Source organism: Solanum stenotomum, chromosome 7 (assembly GCF_019186545.1).
Source record: "Solanum stenotomum isolate F172 chromosome 7, ASM1918654v1, whole genome shotgun sequence".
NCBI lineage: Eukaryota > Viridiplantae > Streptophyta > Magnoliopsida > Solanales > Solanaceae > Solanum > Solanum stenotomum.
The window spans coordinates 52075942-52094844 of record NC_064288.1 but is presented as its reverse complement, the minus strand read 5'-3'; the positions used below and the strand labels follow the sequence as shown (position 1 = coordinate 52094844).

General features: G+C 30.7%; 1 protein-coding gene across 1 annotated transcript; it reads right to left on the bottom strand.

Moving 5' to 3' along the window:
- Positions 1-9534: 9534 nt before the first annotated feature.
- Positions 9535-16749, bottom strand: LOC125870938 (uncharacterized). The gene is made up of 4 exons (XM_049551487.1): positions 16532-16749; positions 13425-13536; positions 10112-10177; positions 9535-9929 (listed from the first exon to the last, which is right to left on the bottom strand). The coding sequence occupies exons 1-4, from the start codon at positions 16684-16686 to the stop codon at positions 9843-9845; spliced, it is 420 nt and encodes a 139-aa protein (XP_049407444.1). The 5' UTR covers positions 16687-16749; the 3' UTR covers positions 9535-9842.
- Positions 16750-18903: the final 2154 nt, after the last annotated feature.

The following is an 18903-nucleotide window of genomic DNA, read 5'->3' as shown; positions in this document are numbered from 1 at the left end:
TTCAGCTCGAACTATATGTATATATAAATGGGAATTTTTGTTCAAATACACATACAAAGTCAAACATTCATTGTCACTGACTTCAAATTTTTGATTTGTCTCTGCCTCATAACATCTCCAAAGTCAAAAGAGTGGAAAGGAACACATTTGATTGCAAAAAAGGCATAGATAAGCATATATAGAGCCTATTAATTGGTCATTTTGAACAACTCGATGAATTAAGTAGATCATTCCAGAAGGCCTTAATGACTATAGATTGAACATATTCAACTTTTATTGTACGAGTATGATGGTTGTTCACGGCCTAACTACACCTATCACATCATAAAAAGTATCATCGTGTTTACGTAGGATTTGGGGAAAATCGTATTCTAAAAGGGGTGTGATATAGACGACTTACGAAATTCTTAATATATGGAAGACCTGCACAAAGGTGTTGGTCGGAATATGGGAAAATATATTTGTCAACATCATTATTGGATCAAAGGATATTATATTTAGAAATTAGAAAGTATATATATTTAAAAGGATTCTAGATATTTTGCGTACACGATTATGTCAATCTTTAAAAAGATTTTGTTTTTTTCTTTAAATTGGACTTATTATTAATCTTGATAATGATTAAGTATATGTCTAATCAAATAATTGACAAAAAATATTAGTACTAAATCAACAAGCAAACCTCCCTCCAACTATTACCTCAAATCTTGAGTTTGAATCCTCTTACAACTTTAATCGAGTTTTAATACATGTATCGAACGTTCGGTGAAAAAATAATAAAATGCCATGTGTACACGACATAATCTGCAGTCCCTAAAAGAGCAGAAGTCACATGGTAGACCAAAAACATTTGAAAACAAGATACCCTAAAACAAAGTCCTACATTAAATACTGCTATTTTGTTGCCGCAAGAATTGGGAATTTTTTTTTAAATTAATTAAATGTTTGTTTACGTGATTAGTATTGGGATTGAGGCAATTAAATATTAATTAAATTTAATGAAACATTGACCTTAATTTCAGCAACAAACAGCAAACACAAAGTCAAAGATAGAGTTACGCAAAGACAACATCAGCCACACCAACAACAAATGACTTTTATTTCTTTCTTTTTTAAAAAAAAAAAAAAAAAAACCTTGAGGCGGTTTTCGAATGGTTAAATCAGAATTCAAAATTTATGCATTTTCATTATATCAAAATAAATAATAATAATTGATACTTTAATTATTAGCTACTCACACATAAAATTTGGATAAAAATGAAATTATTGAATTCACGTGAATCTGTACTAGAGGTGATAACAAAAGTGAAATCAGAATTTTAACAATTTCAAATATTAATAATTGTGTTCTAAACTTAATATCTATACGTATTCAATAAAACTTCTTAATACAAATGCACCAAGCAAAAGTTACTGAATTTGACAAAATCTATTTTCGAACTTTTAGCTCCGCCCCAATGAGACACACGTGTGAAGAGTGAAGACACGTGTAAGTCAAATAAAGGAGGTTGATTGGTCAAAGAGTAAATAGGGTTCACGTGTGGCCAACGTAAGCAAGAGTAGATTTTTGCATGGGTTGCGCCGTTTTGAAGACCACGCTGTTTCTTTCTTTGAATTTTTTTTTTATTGTGTACTTAAATGGTAATCGAAATAAATGGTAATTCATATGTTTAAATAAAATTTATAAAGTTATCGATTTATCGATATGTTAGAGCCAAACAAATAAGATTCCCTATATCCTACGCCAGGGAAGGGTACCTATAAAAATTGATTTAGTTATACCTTCTAAATGCTGTAGTCTTAACTACTCCGATTCTTCCGGAATATCATATGTAAATTTTATAATACAGTATTTAAAGTGTTTGTTTATTTGATTTAAATATTGGAAAAATATTTGTGTTTGTGCTATAGATATGATATGTACATAGATAGATATCATACATGATGGTCATCATGTACATGCATTGTATGATAATAACAATAATCAGGGGTGACTCTAATAAATTGGTGGCCTAAAAACAAATTCGAATGGAGACCTTCAATTTGAATATATATTTTTTATGAAGTTTATTATAGCCAATTATTTAATCTTTCTTGAGACATAGTATTCATAATTTGTCAAACTTCTATTATTTCTTTATTTTTTTATGAAAAGTTTTTATTTTCTATAAGTAATCGGTATTTTTAAAAAAAAAATACTTATAACCTATTATTTTTTTTAAAAATTGAGTGCCCTNGTGACTCTAATAAATTGGTGGCCTAAAAACAAATTTGAATGGAGGCCTTCAATTTGAATATATATTTTTTATGAAATTTATTATAGTCAATTATTTAATCTTTCTTGAGACATAGTATTTATAATTTGTCAAACTTCTATTACTTCTTTATTTTTTTATGAAAAGTTTTTATTTTCTATAAGTAATATTCGGTATTTTTAAAAAAAAATACTTATAACCTATTATTTTTTTAAAAAAATTGAGTGCCCTCAAATTTTAGGGTCTAAGGCAATTGCTTTTTTTTCAAAGTTGTAGAGTCGCCCCTGATAATCGTGGTTTAGTATTCGCACTGAAATACAATTAAACTAAAATTAATTTGAGGATCGTTGAGTTATTTTTGAAGAGACGGTTTCAAATAAGATATGTTTCATTTTTAAGAGTTCGAAAATTGAGACATCTAATTTAGGATAAAGAAATCGCAATCATCCTATCATAATTTATATTGATTGGTGTGCTTTAATGAAGATTGAAAACATGAACATGTAATTTTTTGAGTTTTAAAATATTATTTTAAGAAGATTGAAATAGTTGTTTAATTCTATAACTGTATTTGCATTTTGTTTCATATAACAATATGCAATAATTTTTTCCCTAAATATTTTTTTTTCCCTTTGTCTGTATGTACGGGTTACGTGTGTGACTAAATATGTAGGTTTTTGACAAAATAAATTGTACACTAGCTTGTCCCAATATATAGACTGAAGAACTACAAATAATTAAAATTCAACATCAATATATATATATATATATAAAAAATTTATTTTGTGGTGCAAAAAAGTGCACACACTTAAAACATACGTATATACGAGTATAATTATACACAAGTTGGGATCCATTAATTTCAAGCCATTGACTCAGTATGTGTAAACCTTTTACTGACAAAGATCCATTTTATGAGCTTAATAAACATCATTTAATTATAGAAAAGAGAAGACTTTTATAATAAGCTTCTTAATTTCCACTCCTAAAGACTAATCAGATCCTAATTAAGCCATAGTACTACTTAGCATTAATAACATTAATTTAAGTAAAAGAGTTATTCACGTCCCAAATTATATGTCGTGATTTCTTAATAGTTATCTTAAAGTAATATAAATTATTATTATTTTCATTTTATGGCTTACGCTTAGTAAAATTTGTTATTAAATACTATAAACAGTTCAATTATGGGATAATGATACATAAATTGAGTAAATATTCAATGAAGGGATAACATATCTTCAAACATAAATAAGGATAACGTAGTCAAAACTCAAAACTGTTCCTAGTTACTCCTTCCGTTTCATTTAAATTGACTTCTATACTAAAAATATAGTGTAAATAGTTTTTTTTTTCTCATAAAACTATTTGTATTAAAATAATATTAGTCAAATTTAGAGGTTTTAAAACATCATTAATAAAATGAACTTAGTAAAATACACTCTTAATAAAAACTCTCTTAAAAATTGTACTACGTTAATATAATTTATATTTTCTTTTAAGACGTATAAGAAAAATACGACAAATAATTTGTGACGAACGGAGTGAAAGAACCGACAGAGACACTTTACTTGGAGTGAAAATAGTCACCGACAGATTTCACAACACAAAATAAAAACAAAAGAATAGACAAGATCATAAGTAGTTTTGAGTTGGATCACGTGAATGTACAACCACGTTTGATCAACGTTGTCTTTAATCCTTTTTATATGTTAGCCATATGAGTCTTTTTGGTGAGAGAGACGAATTCAGAATTTATATTTTTATGAATCACAAAATTTAAAATGATAATATCAAGTTTTAATAAGTGTATACGAAATAAAGAATGTGGTATGTTTTGATAAATTTACATATAATGATTGAGGCAAAATTACCATGTTTCAGCTAAATCGTATTCTATCGAATTGAATATGAAAATTTTGTTTTTAATGATTGATACTTTTGAATATCTCAAAATTCATGTCCAAATAAAAAGTATTTCTCCATATAATCCAAGATTCAAATTGCAATTCAATTCAAATATTTAAAAAACACAAAATAAGGGTGTGTGTTTTCCTTTTTTCTGCTGGTTAAAAATTCTGAAAAATATTTTTTCTTGTAGAAAAACCAAGTCCTTGAAAAAACTTTTAAGAAAAATGACTTACATAATAAAAGTAGAAAAAACAAGTTAGAGTATGTTCTCCTCGCTCTCTCTTGCACCCCCATCCCATCCGCATATATAAATATTTTTAAAATAATAATTTTACTTACATATCCTACACAAACTGATTAGTAAAAAATCACTTATTTTTCACAAAAATATTTTCATACCAAACCCACCCAAAAAGAGAAATTAAAAATAGGGGACATGTAACACTTTCCAAGGCCTTTTCAAAATGTAAGTATTTATTTGGAGCAAACATTTAATTAATTACTCTGTTTTCAGCACCCCAGGAATTGATCTCCATAATATCTGCACCATGTTTAATTTCTCTGATTCTCTCCATTTATGAGATAAAAGTCTACACCAAAAATACCACTATCAATTTAATTTTAATTAATTCCACTTTCTACAAGTTGTACTTGCTAGGTTAAAATTTGATATGCTAGATATATCTTCTTCTTAATGATTATGGTGTCTCGATCAGTTTTAACTTTTAGTGTACATTAGTAGGTATTTAAATTTATATAAAGTATTCCCTATGTCCCTAATTACTTGTACACTTTTGAATTGACACACCTATTAAGAAAATAATGATTGACATAGTGAGTTTACCATTTTACCCCTATTAATTATGAAGTAGATGAATTAAAAACTTAAGAGTTTCAAGAAGCTCTACATTTTTCTAAGTAATTAATTGAGGGTATAATAGGTAAAAAAAAATTGTCCTTTCTTGATTTGTCAAAATGGACAAGTAATTAGGGACAACTAAAAAAAGAAAAGTAGACAAATAATTAGGGACAGAGGGAGTATTGAACAAATAGACATATGCGTCCTACGTGGCATAATACATTTGTTTGAGTGTATCTCACGCAAATTTACACGTAGAACGTGTGTGTCTAGTTATTCAACTTTATACAAGTTTAATAAGTGTCTACATATACATATCTAAAATTGCATAAATATGATCAGGTGAATCCAAATTAAATGACATATTTATATATTACGAGCGCTAAATTAAAGGACAAAGAAGTTGGGAAATTTAGGAGAGGAAAGGACGCATGCATATGCATGTGTTGTCTTGGGATTAAGTTTGCTTACAATTTACGTTAAATGATCTATCGATCAGTGCAGAAAACTAAAAAAAGTTCTGTTTGTTTTTTTGTTTTTTCATCTTTCCTTTTTTGATAGATCCAAAGCAAACACCAAAAATGGGGGGTGAGAGAGAGAGAGAGAGACCGTTCATTATTTTACACATTTTTTGCATCATCAAAAACATTATGAAGCATGGTTGGTTTGTCCTATAACACAACAATCCCCCACCCCACCCCATCACCTAAAAAACTAATCCTTATTGAGTGATAAAACTAACGTTTGATCATATATTTTGAGTCAGATTTTGAAATTTTATCTTCAAATATCTGTTTGGCCATGAAATTTTAAAAAACTAGCTCAGAATTAACTTTGGGAGAAAAGGATTGATTTTTTTTCAATTAAGATACATGTTCAAACATACAACTTGAAAAATTCAAAATTTCGATTTTCGATATCAAATTCTATGGACAAAGGGATGGGAATTTAATTTTTTCGTAATACTTAAATGGGGTTAAAAAGGAAGAAAGACCATACTTTTAAGAGTTTAATGAAATACATATCATGTATTATGTATTGATGGTATAAGAAATATTGGTATCTTTATACAAATAACTGATTGAATTTACTGTTTACTTTTTTAGACAATATACATTAATTATACATTAAGTATATACAATACTTCGAGACCATATTACAAATGAACTTTATACATTATGCCATATATTCACTAACCATTGTCAATTTAAGCAATTGATTAACGAACAATTAAGTAAGTTGATTCTTAAGAAATATTAATACAATCAAATATTGCATATAAGATATAAGATAATTATAAATAACATATATATTAGTTATTGCTATCGTATGCTAAATTATAGTGAGAATATAAAAATACGTAAATTGTCAATATATATAACTTAAGTCCTTTTGATCTTAACGTCTAGGCGTCTACCTACAATGCTCTGATGGAAACCAAATGAAGTGGGTCCGGCCCATTCAGGATATGGGCTTTTTCTCTCCACGAATGTCATATGGGCCCAGGCCGACAGAGATTCGTAGATGAGATTAATCAGTTGGCCCATTAGGTCCACTACAATAATGGCCCAATCATGAATTGTTTGAAAATGACCTTTCAACAGTTGCCTAAAGGACTATTGTGGACCTAACTATTGGGCCCATTTCATTAACTGCAGTATTTATAAGGACTAGGTGGGCCTAACTAATGGGCCCTCATGTTGATGAAGGGCGATTTACGAGAATGGCCTTGGACGTGAGCGTGAGTGGTTTTGAACTTTTGACATAGAAAATTTGGATATCCGTTGTTTTGACGGATTAAAAAATTCTGAATGGAATGATTTTGAATATCGATTTGCTAAATCAAACATATTTTAACGTGCTCAATTTGTGTTAATCATGAATTGAGAAGAAAAAAAAGTTTTTATATGTTGTCTTTTTCACTGCTTTTTTTTATGGAGTGATTGTGAAAGGTAATTTTCTCTTAATTTTTAGAGTGAAAAGAGTAATAAAATCTGAATTATTTTATGTCTAAAGTTGGAGTTTTTGGTCAAAATCATCCTTAAACTATACTCCAAACTTGAACTACATTTTTAAAGTATCATTCTTAGTAGAAAACATCCTTCAAGTATTTAAAAGTGAATAATTTTTATTCTTCTACTTGGAAACTTAATCCATTAAAGTATCCACTTACCAAAGAGTTTTTTGTTACATTATCATGCTTCCAAAATTAATATGGAAACAAAATGTAGTAGAGAGTCATTGAACAAGAAAAAAATTGTGACTTTCTAATGGACGGGTTGAGCCAAATTAAAATGAAATTAAAATAGTCGAGTTATTAATTAAAGAGATTTCAGATCGAATCGCATAATTCATGTTTTGTGCAGTATATTTAATTTCGAGAACAAAATTGATGCCCTAAGGTATCATAGGTGGATTGATTTAAGTTTGGACCGATTAATAAAGGTAGTTGAAATTATAAATGTTTAATGTATGATATTAAACATTAACTTTTGGACCATTCATAAGGTACAAAGTGAACTAGTAGTATGGTATCATTCCTATTTAAATATATTTCGATTGCCAATAAAATAGAATGCAACTGATTAACACATACAAAAAAAACTTCTAACATTATGAAAAGATAAAGAGTGCAATATTACACCAACTTTAATAGAAATACACACAACTTAAAATAACAATTTTTCTATATTGTTTTTACAAGCATATTAGAGATAACAACAACAATATCAATAAGCAAACCCAAAATATAATTATTTTTTGTAAGAGGGGAAAGCAATTTAGCCTTTTTGAAGGATTCTTCACAAAAATTAATATCCAAATTTGCATCTTTAGCATAATAACCCAAATCCATAAATTGCTTGTATTCCAAGTACAATTGTGTTTCTCCAAGAAAATCCATTGCCTCTTCATAATTAATTGAACAATTCCCATAAATGTTTCTCAATTTTGAATCTTTTTCATCCAATAAAAGTGAATTAACTTTGTCATTTGTAGCATTAATATGGGAAATTGCCAAATTAATGGCTATATATTCAAGAGTGGGCAAATTTGATGTTTTGGATTTTGGATTTGACTCCAAAATCTTTTCACAAAATTTTTCATTCTTGATTTGTTTGCAAACATTTGGAATCAAATGTCCAAATGAAAAACCAATTAGAAAAAATAAGTTGAAGAACAGGAATAGAAGTGAAAATAATTGAGAAGATGAGGCCATTTTTTTTATTGAAAAATGTTTGTNATATATATATATATATATATATAGTATTAATTTTTAATTTTTTTTCCTTTTTTGAGTTGAAATTATTGAATTTATGATTGTTGTAATCTGTATAAATATTTGTTGCCTTGTTTGTTCTATTATTACTTCTCAATTAAGAAAAATACAATTATATACATTAATAGCCTTGTACAGACAACGACCAAAATCGTCCACCAATTCTTACTTACAAATGTTCTTCTTTATTTTTTAAGCCAAAGTTGATTACTTACAAATGTTCATTTGTATCGTTCACTATATTATTACGGATGATTTCATAAAATTTGGGTAAAAAATATTGATCAATTATATTTTTAAAAAAATTTATGGACTAATACACAAAAATATTGAGAAAATCTTGAATTCATGTTTCGTGACCTTTAAATGCTAATAAAAGTTGTGTGGATCATGTAGATGCTATGAATATCGTTCACTAGGTCAATAGGTATAATTCCACAAAATTTAGGGTTAAAAAGATCTAATCAATCATATTCCAAAAAAAATTATGGATTAGTACACACAAAAAAAAGAGAAAATCTTTTTCTTGATTTTTTTGTTTTGTGATCTCTAAACGCAAAAATATAAAAAGTGGCATAGATCTTGTAGAGGCTATGGGTATGTTCACTTGGTCATTCCAGAAGATTTCAAAAAAAAAAAAAAAGGGTCAACAAGATCTAGTTTGTAATATTACAAAAAATTCATGAACTAATACACACGAAAAACTGTAATAACTCAAATTCCTCGTTCATGACCGTTAAATGCTAAAAAAAGTAACGTAAATTTTATAGAAGCTATGAGTATCGTTCACTAGGTCATTACGGATGATTTGCAAAAAATTAACGTCAAAAAAATTACATCGTCATATTTTCAAAAATTCATAGACTACTATACACAAAAAAGTTGAAAAAGTCTAAATTCCTTTTTTGAATGCTAAATAAAAGTGGCATAAATCTTGTAAAGTCTATGAATATCGTTCACCGGGTAATTACGGATGATTTAGAGTTGTGACACCATTGACAAGGAAGGCATCCCTATCAACAGCTGTTAATCTACGCCAATAAAGAGCATATTTATGTATTATGCTTTTTAGAACCTCTGCAATGCAAAATGCAATACTATCATTCAAATTTCAATTGACAGTGTTGAGAATGTCACTCATACATACATAACAATGTAAAATACTTAATAATCAGCTCACAAGCACTGAGCAATACAAAGGAGTTTTAGTAATTTCACTTTGTAAAAGCATTTAACATATTGCATTTTGTAACCTCTGATTGTTAACTCCTTTTGGTCATATCTACTAAAAATCTATACAATTCAAGATTTGATAAAATGTTGTATGGGAACTTAGAAATATCTAAGAACCATCACTTAACAAAAGAGAGTATTCTAGGGAGGCCAAAAATTTGGATGGAAGATGCTCCGGCATGCCTCTCGGAAAGCATAATGTAACGCAAATTCTGAAGCATAATCCTCCTTGCCATGTTTGAGTTGGATTAATTTGGTAAGCTGTCAACTTCTGAATGATCTCTGGACCACCAGGGTTCTGGTGAAGTCATATCTGTTTCATGCTACATTTCAACTTCTCCGATTCAAGCTCTTGTTTCAAAGACTCGAGTCGTTCAAGTAAATCAATGTTTTCCTGGTGAAATCGAACATCGGAGACAAAGGTATAAATTGAACTGTGGCAATTATAATAAGCAACATGGTTATCACAATCTACAAACTTAACATTTCTCATATGAAAGGCGACAAAGAGGGGGAGAAGAAGAGAAAGATCAAAGATTAACAAAAGACATCAAGTAAATTGTCTCGAACGTTCACCTTTTGCAGCAGGTCCAACTTCTTCTTAATGCCAGCAGCACCATCCTCCTTCAACAACTGCTTAATCTGCACGAAAGGCCACAAGTTAAAAGACTAGCAAATGAGGTGCAACTACATTGCTTAGACTCTATAAAAATGTTGCCGCGCCCATCTAGGATTCTCCAAAAATGCACTACTTTTGGAGGATCCGACATGCACATGTCGGTATTTTTGATAAGTCTGAGCAATATCAGTTAACCCTCTTTCCGGGTAAAGTCCTCGTAAGTAATGACATCTACCCATGAAAGAAACATGCTTCAATAATCAGACAATGCAAAACAAAGAGATTTTCATTTGGATGTGAATCTAATGCAGATGACATGTTCTCTGTCTTAATGCACATTATGGAAGAGCTAATAGCAAAAAAAAACAGAAACAATGCATCAGTAACCGGATATATAGGCTGCGATCATGCAATCATTAAGCTCCTTACACAGATCAGAGCGGAAAGACTTAAGAAGGATATTGAGAAAATGGTCAAATGTCCCCCCAAGCTTTAGCCGTATTTCCAATTACACACTTAATCTTCACGGGAGTCCTATTACCCCCCCTCCCCCCCAAACCTTTTTTTATATATTAGTTCACCCTTATAGGCTGATGTGTCCACCTACGTGAACTCACCTCTGTGAGGCGCGTAAGAACCAAATAAAATGTACACCTGGAGTCCAAATAAGCTTCCAACGGTAACTTTAAACATATATTTAACCATCACTTTTTCTTTTATCCTTGAACAAAAATTAATCTCTCTTTTGTTCTTGAACAAAAAGTAATCACTTTCCTTTCTCTTTTGTTCTTCAAGGATAACTATTCCACCATTTTCAAAGCATGAAGTTAGTTGTCGTAATTGTATCTTTTGCTACAAATATTGAATTTAGGGTTTGCAATTTTCCCCAATTTCATATTGAAGATTCAAAATCTTCCCCAATTTTATCTTCTCCTATTTTTATTTCATTTTGTGTTATTAGGGTTAGTAATGTCAAATGTAAAATTGAATAAGCTATGCATAGAAGAATCAGACTCAATGCTCAAAGTCATAGTACGATGCAAACATGAAAGTTTGTTGCATATGCAGACTTCTTGATCGAAGTCAAATCCTGGAAGACGATTTTGGTCTTGCCCCTGCTATGGTGTATGTGACTTTTCTTTTGTTGTTTGATTTTGTTGGGTTTAACTGATGTTAATGTTAATATATTCTCCGACTAAAAAAATAAAAACAATATATTAACATGAACATCAGTTAAACCCAACAAAATCAAACAACAAAAGAAAGTCACATACACCATAGCAGGGGCAAGACCAAAATCGTCTTTTTGACATCAACCAAGAAGTCTGCATATGCAACAAACTTCCATGTTTCATCGTACTATGGCTTTGAGCATTGGATCTGATTCTTCCATGCATAGCTCATTCAACTTCGCATTACTAACCCTAACAACACAAAATAAAAAAAATAAAAAAAATAGGAGAAGAGAAAATTGGGGAAGATTTCGAATCTTCAATATGAAATTGGGGAAAATTGCAAACCCTAAATTAAATCTTTGTAGCAAAAGATACAATTACGACAACTAAATTCAAGCTTCATGCTTTGAAAATGGTGGAATAGTTACCCTTGAAGAACAAAAGAGAAAGGAGAGAGATTAATTTTTGTTCAAGAACAAAAGAGAAAGATATTAATTTTTGTTCAAGAATAAAAGAAAAAGAGATGATTGAATATATGTTTAAAGTTACCGTTGGAAGCTTATTTGGACTCCAGGTGTACATGTTATTTGGTTCTTACGTGCCTCACGGAGGTGAGTTCACGTTTGTGGAAAATTAGCCTATAAGGGTGAACTAATATATAAAAAAGGTTTAGGGGTAATAGGACTCCCATGAAGATTAAGTGTGTAGTTGGAAATACGGCTAAAGCTTGAGGGAGGATTTGACGATTTTCTCAAGGATATTAGGAACAAGAAATCGAAGAGCAAAAGGGACTTCAACATTGGCTCAAAACTTCTCCTCTTCATTGACCTATTATATTATTTCTTTTTTATGACTGATAAATTGGTCTGAAGCCACCCTTCGGGTCATTTTCCACTTAAATACTAGACTTTGTTCATTCACTTGGCATTGGGATCAAACTTGTGACCGAAGACACAAGTCCCTCTCAATCTTGGGTTAATTTAACTTTTCTATTCTGTCTGCCCACTTTTTTGAATATTATCTTTTTCTTAAACAAAAAAAAAAAAAATCAAATAAGTTTGGCAAACACAATAGGAAATATTCTAGTTTTACGTTTGAGGACAACATCACTTTTTATTTGGTAAGATGACATGAGATGAGCTTAAATGGAGAAATATTGTCAGTTAGGATCCATATAGACGAACCCAACTTGTTTGGACTAAGACGTAGTTATTGTTGTAAAGATCACAACAGGACCTGGTAGCAAGACTGATCCTTCTCCAACTAGTTTGATTAAGTTGGAGAAACTTCAAAACTTATGTCTATTCATCTTAAATTTTAGATAAGATCTTTTACCACAAGGACAACTCAGCAAACTGATTCTACTTATTCAGCATGGTCAGAGTAGTAGCTAAGGGCCTTACATCAACTTTGATTGTATTCAATAATGATTTTTACCTACAAACTATAGAGTGTATGCAAAATTTCTTTCACAAATCGAGTCAAATGTCTTATTTAAGGGTTTAAAATCGATTATTCTTTAAACGAGTCAAATATTGTCTTAGTAATAATTATTTATTACTAGCATATTTAGGATTCCAGGAGAGATTGTTTTCACCGCATTTCTGGAAGTCCTTGTGTAAGGAGCTGGTTACTCGGGTAGAGCTTAGCATAGCATCTCACATATGGACTGATGGTCAGTCCGTGTGGACCATTCAGCCCAATCCATGTATATAATGTTGTTCATTCATGTCCAACAATGCTTTATTTCTTTTCTTAGACATAGGGTCATCGATACAATCATTTTTCTAGGCAGATGTATCAAACTAGAAGAAAAGGTGAATGTTTACTTTTTATGTATTTGCTTTTTTATGCTGGTACATATGTGATTGCCTAGTTAATATTCTTGATTAAAGTGATAGATTACTTGGTTAATAAGGCAATATGGTGTTACATTACACTCAAGCCATCATTGATTGTCAATAGAGAGGATAACATGTCGCAGAAAAATAATATACAACGGAAGTTCAAGGACTTCGCCAAATATATATATATATATATATAAAATACTTAATCAAGCATCTATGGTATTGATTCTGAATGAAAAGATGCCTACCTTAATCAGTTCCTTTTGGCAGGAAGAAGATATCTTTTCCTCGTCATCATATCTTTTTCTCCACACTGCAGATTCGTCCATTGCTTCTCTACTGGCAAGATCGAACTGTCTCCTACAAGAAACCAAGAACAATATACTTAGCCAAGCACTAAATGGCATTGAAATACCATCTTAGTGGGAAAGTTGGATTTTAAATCTAAAATATGATCATATGTTTGATTGCCATCAATTTTAGACTCGTGCTGGGAATGTGGAATGATTAAAAACCTTGGTCCTGAAAACAAAGTTTCTTATTTATTTGAACACTACTTAAACTTGGAAGCGGTTTTGCATCGGCAACTTAAAGAAAACAGTACAATGTTCACAAAACATTCTAGTAGAAACTAGTTCTAATAGTTTGATATATGCCAACAAAACCCACCTCTATAATCAAAACCCATGTCAAGTCACCTATTAAAGCATTTGCAATAGAGTTCACATGATTTTCACCTGCTAAAGAAAATAAACATTGGGCCTAACTCAACTTCAAAAGCTAGTTTATGCAATGAGGATTGCCCAAAACCATATAAAGAGTCTAATTGAACTATCCCCATATATGTGGGACTTCCAACCCCCCGCACGCCTAGGCCTGCCTATTGGAGCATGTACAACATAATATGAGGGCCAACATCGGGTAAACCAAGAATCAGGATGGGTCTAGCTCTCTTCATGATAAGAAAATGGACTTTTGGGTTAACTCAAATTCAAAAGCTAGCACATGTGGTGAGGATCGCCCAAGACTACATAGAGAGTCCTATTTCACCATCCCACATTGATGTACAACTTCCAACCTCAATTGGTAATCAAGTCCAAATGGGGCATTCAAATTGGTTTTCCTTTTGCTGGTCACTCAAGCAAGAAAAGAAAGAAACACTTCTCTTGGGTGGTTATCAAAATTGAATACAAACATGAAAACTACATTCTATGCTGGATACAAGTAAAGGTGATTTGTTTTTTAATGTTCTTGCTCAAAAGTTAAGACTAATCAACATCCCCAACTACTCCTCCAGTTCCTTGAACTACACCCAATTTTTCGAGCAACCAAACAAAGTGAAAACAGAATTCCAATCAATTTCTTGATCCATTTTTGGGTGCAAAGACATGACCTTTTTGAGGTACATACAAAAGATTAAGCAAGAACATTAAGATAAAGGTCGCCAACACAAAATACAAACAAGAAACACCAATTCCTGTGCTAGATACAAAAATGAAGGTTGGCACTTTTTAATATTCTTGACTGAGAGTTCAGACTGATTCAAATTCCCAACTTATAATTCTGTTTCTTGAACTACAACCAATTTTACCAGCAACCAACCAAAGTAAAAGTCCATAACTGGGTGCAAAAACATAATCTTTTTTAGGTACATTCCAATGCTGGATACAAGTAATTTTGCTTTCTTCTTCTTTTTGTTTTTTTGATTTTTTTGCTTCAAATTAAGATTAATCAACACCCCCAACTAGTTCTTCTGTTTCTTGAACCACCCCAACTTTCCCCAGCAACCAAACAAAGTGGAATTCCATTTCTAATCAATGATTTAACCCATTTCTGAGTGCAAAGACATGATCTTTTTGAGGTACATACAAAAGATTAATCAAGAACATTAAAACAAAGGTTTCCAATATTGAACACAAACAAGAAATCTACTCCTAGGCTAGATACAAAAATAAAGGTTGATGCTTCTTAATATTCGTGATTGAGCGTTAAGACTAATCAAAAATCCCCAACTAGTCCTTCTAATTCTTGAACTACACCCAATTTTCCCAACAAACAAATAAAGAGAAGAACCATTTCCAATTATTTTGCTGATCTATTTTTGGGTGCAAAAACATTATCTTTTTTTAGGTACATTCCAATCATGGGCGGAGGTAGAAGCCCAATCACCAATAGTTTGCTCAAATAGTTACAACAACATATCCAGTGTAATCCCACGGTAGAGTGTACACAAACCTTACACCTACATTGGGAGGCTTTTGCTCAAATTGTGTAGTTATGCTAAGAAACTCATTATATATGTACATACATTATGTTTAAAACTCAAGTATTAGCAGTTGAACTGGTCGTTCTAAAATCATGGCTCCGCCTCTAATTCTAATGCCAGATACAAAGGTGACTGACTGCTTCTTTTTTCCCTTCTTTTTAATGTTCTTGCTTAAAACTAAGACTAATCAACATCCCCAAAAGACACCAACTAGTCCTTTCTGTTTCTTGAACCACACCCAGTTTTCCCAGCACCCAAACAAAGTGAAAATCTATTTCCAACTATTTCCTTGGTGCAAAAACATGATCTTTTTGAGGTACAGTCCAATACTTGATAAAAGTAAAGGTGTTCGTTCTTTTTTCCCAATGTTATGCTTAAAGTTAAGATTAATCAACATCCCCAATCACTCCTCCAGCTTCTTGAACCACACCCAATTTTCCCAGCAACCAAACAAAGTGAATATCCATTTCCAACCATTTTCTTGGCTCAAAGACATGATCTTTTTTAGCTACATACAAGTAAAGGTGATTGCTTTTTCAATGTTCTTGCTTACAGTTAAGACTAATCAACATCCCCAATTAGTCCTCCAGTTTCTTGAACTACACCCAATTTTCCCAACACCCCAACAAAGTGAAAATCAATTTCCAAACATTTTCTTGGTTCAAAGACATGATCTTTTTGAGCTACATACAAGTAAAGATGATTTCTTTTTCAATGTTCTTGCATAAAATTAAGACTAATCAACATCCCCAATTACTCCTCCAGTTTCTTGACCTACACCCAATTTTCCCAACACCCCAACAAAGTGAAAATCAATTTCCAAACATTTTCTTGGTTCAAAGACATGATCTTTTTGAGGTACATATAAGTAAAGGTGATTGCTTTTTCAATGTTCTTGCTTAAAATTAAGACTAATCAACACCCCCAATTAGTCCTCCAGTTACTTAGACTACACCCAATTAACCCACCAACCAAACAAAAGTCAAAATCCATTTCCAACCATTTTCTTGGTGCAAAGACATGATCTTTTTGAGGTAAAATAAGCAAGAAAGAAGAAGAAGAAGAAGAAGAAGAAGAAGAAGAGAGTACCTGAGTAATTCAGTTTCACTAGATGAGAAATTGTAGTCAATGGTCCAAAGCCTCAAGTAAACAGCTAAACCCATCACCATAACAAGACCAAGTCCCAGGAATATTTGCTTTCTTCCTCCTCCCATCTTCTCCTTCTTTCTTCCCAACCTCTGCATTTACTGATTTCTAGGTTTCTCAAAAATTATTTACAAAAAAACAAAAAAAAAAGTTAGCTACTGTAATTTGGGATTAATATTGGTTTTAAAGTCCATTTTGATTTTTGACTTAACTAAGATATTAAGCTAATGGTAATTGATTGGTCAATTTTTTTGAAAGGAAATTTTCAAAGTTAAATTAAATTATATTAATTTGATATTTTAAATAGAAAATTTAGATATTTTAAAACGATATGAAAATATTATAAATTGTAATTTTTTACATAATACATCGAAGTTTTTGTCATTTGACTCTAAAAAAAAGAAATAATAACAATTAAAAGTAGACGGAATGATTAATTTTCTAGTCTTATGCAACTTTTTTTTAGTTTTATACTTTATTTATAAAAGATCTTTGTTATTTTATATAAGGATAAAAAAAGACTTTTTTTTTTAATTCAAATAATAAAAGGGCAAGAGATTTCGGCGTGAAGTAATACATTTTAATATTTTGGTGAAAAATGAAGGAATAATTGTTATTCATTTACTAGTTCTCATAAAATGCCTAGGAATTAACTACTATTAGGCAATTGAAATATTTTCTATAGTATGTATAAATTATAATGGTAGCATTTTCTTTGAGAAAAACTTGAACCACAAGTATTGTGTTTCAAAACAAGAAATTATAGGTCTAGATATATATCCATTTGGCCAACTAATTATAATTATGATTTATTTAAATTTTAATCACTTGAAATTATATTTGAGAGATTTGAAGATCAAACTTCAATCTTTTGAATCTAAAGATGGAATTGACCAAGTCTAACGGTTAGATTTCGAGTTTAAAATTGAAGAGTCTAAAGTTCGACCAAATTATGATAAAGTTGATTCTCATGCCAAATATAAGAATAATGAATTTATAAATATAATTAGAGAAACATAAAAGTAAAAATGGGTGACATATACTGATTCTTCTAAAAAAAATGATGCTGCCTTTTTGCATCATTTAAGTTCACGATCTATCAAAACAATCTTTCTACCCATAGGAATAGGAGTAAAATCTCCATAAGTCATATCATTTTTGAACTCCACTTCGGAAATTTTATATATATATATATATATATATATATATATAGAAAACTACCTTTAGCTTTATTAAACATACATACATACCATATTATATTAATTCTACTTATACTTTTAAATATTTACGTATCTTACTTCTAATTAAGAGTTTTTCTACCTATATTGAGAAAGATACATCTAGATACATGTATTTTTGCTATCAAATAGACTAAAATAGGGAGAGAGGTGAGCGAGATGAGAAGGAAGGCAAGTCATATAGTCATGAGGTGAGCGAGATAGTCATGCATCTCAGATACATGTATTTGTACGTATCTGATATGATTCACATGTATCTGGAATATCTAATACATATGAGAGTGGCGAGATAGGAGGGAGGCGAGCGAGATTTGTTATGGATAGAGTGTATCTAGAATAAATTATATACCCCAATTTTGACTCATGTATCCCGAGATACATGTTTTGAAACGTAAATGAATGCATCAAAATCTGATAAGATTTGTAATATTGAAAACTAAAGCGTATCTATGTAATTAGGTCCTAAACTAGTAAGGTTTCTGTAAGTTTTATTTTGGAAAAATTGTATATATTAGCAAATTATTAATTCAAATTAAATGTTATAACCACAGTTTGATTTAATTGTAACCCGTAGCAAACTGTTGTCATTCGTCACTCTCCCTGAAATTCTCGCTCGCCACTCTCCCTCCCTCGCTCGCCAGTCTCTCATTCGCCTTTCTCACTTTATACAAACACAAATGTATAAAATGTGTTTCTTTTTGTATAAATTGAGAGAAAATTGTATATACACATGCAAATACATATATTTTCGTCATATACACTTATAATTATACAATATAAATCTTCCTCTACCCAGTTCTCTTTTGCCTTTCTCTTTTTCTCGCTTTATACAAACACAAATTATACAAAATATAATGTATAATTTGTGTTTGTATAAAATGAGAGAGAGAGAGATTTGATATACAAACGTTTTATTTCGATTCAATTGTATACAAATTCAAATTTTATGCAGATATACAAACACATAAAGTTGAATTGAGAGGTTGCCAGCGATTTATACAAACGAGAGGCTGCCAGCAATTTATACAAATGAGAGACTGTCAGCGATTTTATACAAATTTGTTGCCCCCAGCGATT